General features: G+C 45.8%; 1 protein-coding gene across 4 annotated transcripts in view; it reads left to right on the top strand.

Moving 5' to 3' along the window:
* Positions 1–5,000, top strand: part of ZNF236 (zinc finger protein 236) — a 190,086-nt gene that overhangs the window by 31,797 nt on the left and 153,289 nt on the right. For all 4 annotated transcript variants that reach the window (XR_010984920.2, XM_068119805.2, XM_068119804.2 and 1 more), the window contains exon 4: positions 1,760–1,935. Coding sequence is in view for 3 of the 4 variants with exons in the window: in XM_068119805.2 (XP_067975906.2) it covers positions 1,760–1,935 (176 nt within the window). In the remaining variant the exon portion in view is untranslated. The remainder of the gene's footprint in view (positions 1–1,759; positions 1,936–5,000) is intronic.

Below are 5,000 nucleotides of genomic sequence, written 5' to 3'. Positions count from 1 at the left end.
TGGATCGTTAAGATGCGCAAGCATCACCAAGGACCCAGGTCCGAGTGCACAATGCTGTGTATAATTTTGAACTGGCTTCCGATGTTTGATCTTCTGGAACATTCACTATTTAACTTGTTGACCGGTACTGAAACGGAATTTTGGTTCACCAGTTATCAAACAGAGTGACCACTATATTCGTCATGGGCGTGTGTGTGTCTGTCTATCTGTCTGTCTGTCCGCAGCATAACTACCCGATGATATCATCCGATCTTTATAAAACTTGGGTGGGAGGTTGATATCATGATCTAGTTGTCCTGCCTAGACTGGGCGTATGGCGCCCATTGTGGGCGGAGCGACGCCCAAAAAATGTCTTTTTAGGGGGTAATCGAGTTCAAGCTACATCTTCTCCGAGGGAGTTGGTGGAATCTGACAGGGGTTTCGGTATTTGGTTAGGCCAATGTCATGTGTCTAGCCCCCTGGAGCTCGATTTTTCATTTTCGCCCCAAGGTCAAGGTCACAAGGTCACAAAATTTAGAAAAGTCGATTATTGATGGTTTTATTACATTGTTCGCTTCCTGATAGGGTGAAATGTCGTACATGATCTTATATTATCACATACATCATGAAATACAAGTTTTCCAACAAATTTCAGAATCTTCGACCTTTGACCTTTGAAGGTCACAAAGGTCAAATTTTCAAAGTTGTCGGAATCGAACCGAATTTTCGGTATTGTGTAGCTAACTAACCTCATAACTGATTATACATTATTTTCTGTCTCATTTCAAGGTCCGTAACCTTCGTTTTGACATTTCCAGGCCAGCACCACACACAATTACGTACAGCTGGCTCTTAAAGGCCTGCGCACGCAGCGCATTGAGGCCCTTTGTAAATAGGCATGTACACCGCATGTCGGGGGCCGACACCTGCCACGTGGACCCCTGATCTCCCAGTCTAGGCCTGTTTCGGTTGTAGTCCGTCCTTTGTCATTGAATACCGCTCGCTCGTGAACCATCGTCGTCTCCTGACTTGTTTAGATTAATCATCACATGATGCGGACCTCATTATCTTGATGTTTAAAATGCATGTGTATTTTGTAACAAACCGATGATATCCTTTTATCACTCGTGTCATGTCCCAGCAATTCCTTCATCTTTTAATAAATACAAGGACTGTGAAGTGGAAAGATGCATAAAATGTTGATGTTAATATGCCAACAAACTTTGAGTGCTGAATTGATGACCAAAGCATTATCTATATTACAACAGGGATGTTTGTCTGTCTGTCTGTGCATCACCATTTTCTCAGAGATGGCCAAACGGATCTTCAAACTTTCAGAGATTCATCAGTGAGTGCCAGGGAGTGTTTTTTTACCTTCGATGGTAAAAAAAATTTCCAATCAAAAATCAATCAAAAACCAAAAAACAATTTTTGAACCAATCAAAAAAAAAAAATTGATTAAAAATTGGATTTTTGGGTTGTTTTTTAAAAATCGATAGTGTAAGCCTTTGTAGCTCCGTGGAAGCTATAATTATTAAATAATCCCCAACCCATTCCTTAGTGGGTGTAGGGAAGTGTTTGGCCTCCACAAAAATAGAAAAAACAAATTGATTTCTTAAAAATATCAACAGGATTTGAACAGATACCGGGCAATGCCGGGTACCCTTGCTTGTATGGATGAATGGTATAAAAGTTTACTGAACCCTTAGCCATGAACCACTCTGCTATTGACAAAGTGTTTGGTCGAAGCGATTATTTCAATGCTTCAAACTCGTGGCAGAACCTGATGTGCGGTGAGTGCGGTGACGAGTTCATCCTGCAAGCCCAGCTGGAGCGTCACATGGACATGCACCGGCAGGAACTTGGTGGACGCACCTTCAACTGCCGCCTATGCCAACACCCCTTCGATTGCGTGCATGGTCTTCGAGAGCACATGTGTACACACTACACGATGAGGTGTGCATGCCGTTAAATGGTCGTGGCCAGTCATGTAAATATAATGCTACAATTAAAGATATTGTTGTCGTGATATTCCGGTGTGTACCCTGGTTAGAATAGGTACACCGTATCCCTGCGTGTCATAAGAGGCGACTAAGAGGGTTGGCGTCAGGAAGGGCATCCGGCCATTAAAACATTGCCTCAAAAAGAGAACCATGACAATTACAACTACATATGGGCAGGGTACAGCCCGAAGTGGAGATCGGTTTCTGAGGTTTGGGACATGGAATGTAGGGACAATGACAGGGAGATCAGGAGAAGTGGTGGAAGTATTGATCAGAAGAAGAGTGGACATATGTTGTGTGCAAGAGACGAGATGGAAGGGAAGTGGTGTGAGAATGGTGAAGGGTAGGCAGGTACAGAAATACAAGTTTGTGTGGCAAGGGTGCCCGGAGGGCGTGAATGGTGTTGGTGTCCTGTTTTCTGAGGAGTTTGTAGACAGTGTGGTGAGTGTGACTAGAGTGAGTGATAGGTTGATGATGGTGAAAATGATGATTGGAAAGCTCCTGGTGAATGTCATCTCGGGATATGCTCCGCAGGTTGGTCGGAGCGATGAAGAGAAGGACAAGTTCTGGTGTGCGATAGAGAAGCTGATGGAAAACGTGAAAGATGAGGAAGTTGTTGTGGTAGGAGGAGACCTAAATGGACATGTGGGAAGGAGTATGGACGGTTTTGAGGGAGTTCATGGGGGTTACGGATATGGTGTGCGAAATGGAGAAGGCGAAAGGATTTTGGAGTTTGCTGATGGAGCTGATTTGTTGATTTGTAATACTCAGTTCCAGAAAGAGGATAATAAGCTTGTTACATACACGTCAGGTGGGTCGACGACAACCGTTGACTACCTGATGGTGCGTAGGCGAGATAGGGGGCACCTCCGGGACACAAAGGTGATCCCGGGAGAGGAGGCTGTTTCACAGCACCACTTGGTTGTCTGCGACGTAAGGGTGAAAGGTGCGAGGAGAGCTCGGCGGGTGAAGTACCAACCGAGAATGAAGGTGTGGAGGTTGAAAGAGGTGACAGTAAGGGAGGCATTGAAAGAGAGGCTGAGAGAGGCTTGAACGTGGTTGGATATCAATGAAAGATAGTCTGTTGGGAGCCGTTGGTGAGGGATGTGGATGGACAAAAGGACCACCGAGGCACTCGGAAACATGGTGGTGGGATGAGGAAGTTGGAAAGAGGATTGACGAGAAGAGGAAGAAGTTCAAGGAGTGGCAGAAGGCGAAGGGTACGGGAGCAGAAAAAGCAGAGCATGAAAGTTATAAGGCAGCCAGGAAGGCTGCAAAGAAAGAGGTGGCAAAGGCGCAGGAGGCATGTAGGAAAATGTTCGGAGAAAGCTTGTATTCGGAAGAGGGTCAGAGAGCGGTATTCAGGATTGCAAAGCAGATTGCGAAAGAGAGGTGTGATGTGATGAGGGTGAGTTGCTTGAAGGATGAAGTGGGACAAATATTTGTGGACCCAGATGGAATTAAAGGAAGATGGAAAAGATATATGGAATGCTGTTGAATACAGAGAATGAATGGGATGGCAACATAGAGAGTAACCCAGTTTTAGGACCGGCAGAGAAGATAACTGAGAAGGAAGTTGAGGAAGCGATAAAAGCAATGAAGAGGTGAAAAGCGGGAGGGCCGACGGGAGTTGTGGGAGATATGTTGAAGGCAGCAGGAAGTTGGGGTGTGAAGAGAATGACAGAGATCTGTAATCTGGTGGTGAAAGAAGGCCGCATTCCAGTGGATTGGGAACTGAGTACCCTCGTCCCTCTATACAAGGGGAAAGGTGACCCTCTGGAGTGTGGCTCGTACCGAGCGATAAAGCTATTGAAGCATGGAATGAAGGTATTGGAAAGTGTGTTGGAGAGGAGAATAAGGAAGAAGGTGAAGATCGACGAAATGCAGTTTGGATTTATGCCAGGAAGAGGAACGACAGATGCACTCTTTATTGTGAGGCAGTTGCAGGAGAAGTACATGGAGAAGAGGAAGAAGTTGTTTCTTGGGTTTGTTGATCTGGAGAAAGCATTCGATAGGGTTCCACGTGAAGTATTGACATGGGCATTGAGGAAGTTATGAGTGGAGGAATGGTTGATCAGAGTAGTGATGGCAATGTACAAAAGAGCGTGCACAGCTGTAAGGACGAAGGACGGGAACAGTGGTGAGTTTGAGGTGAAGGTGGGAGGGTCGGTACTAAGTCCACTACTATTTGTAGCTGTGATGGAGGTGCTGGCTCAGAACGTAAAGGAGGGTTTACCGTGGGAGTTGTTGTATGCAGATGATCTGGTGTTGATTGCGGAAAGTATGGATGGACTGAAGGAAAAGATGAACAAGTGGAAGGAATGTATGGAGACAAAAGGTCTGAAAGTGAATATAGGACAGACGAAGGTGATGGCAAGTGGTAAAGCATGTGGTGAGGTGGAAAGAACTGGGAAGTGGCCATGTGCTGTGTGCAGGAAGGGTGTCGGAGTGAACTCCATTCAATGTACAATGTGCGCTGAGTGGGTTCATCAAAAATGTAGTGGTTTGAGAGGGTCATTAACCAGTGTGGCAGCTACATTCAAATGTAAGGTGTGCACAGAGGGAGCTCCAAATGGAGGAAATGTTGAGTTGGATCTTGGAGATGGCGTGAAGCTGGAAGGTGTGAAAACATTTTGCTACCTCGGAGACATGCTGAATGGAGAAGGTGGGTCAGACTCGGCAACGGTTGCAAGAGTGAGATGTGCATGGAAGAAGTTTCGGGAACTGAGTGGCGTGCTGATGAGGAGGGGAGTGTCGTTGAAGCTGAAGGGAAAGGTGTATGCTGCATGTGTGAGAAGTGTTATGATTTATGGGAGCGAGACATGGGTAATGAACGTAGAGCAGCAACGAAGGCTGGAAAGGGTGGAAATGCGAATGGTTCGGTGGATGTGCGGAGTATCGTTGAGAGAGAGGAAGACAAATGATGAATCGCGAAAGATGATGGGAATAGAGCCTGTGATTGATGCTGTGAAGAGGAACAGGTTGAGATGGTTTGCTCATGTGTTGAGGATGGATGAA

Source organism: Myxine glutinosa, chromosome 6 (genome assembly GCF_964187855.1).
Source record: "Myxine glutinosa chromosome 6, kmMyxGlut1.1, whole genome shotgun sequence".
In the NCBI taxonomy this organism is placed as follows: Eukaryota; Metazoa; Chordata; class Myxini; order Myxiniformes; family Myxinidae; genus Myxine; species Myxine glutinosa.
This window is presented reverse-complemented; position numbering and strand designations above follow the sequence as displayed.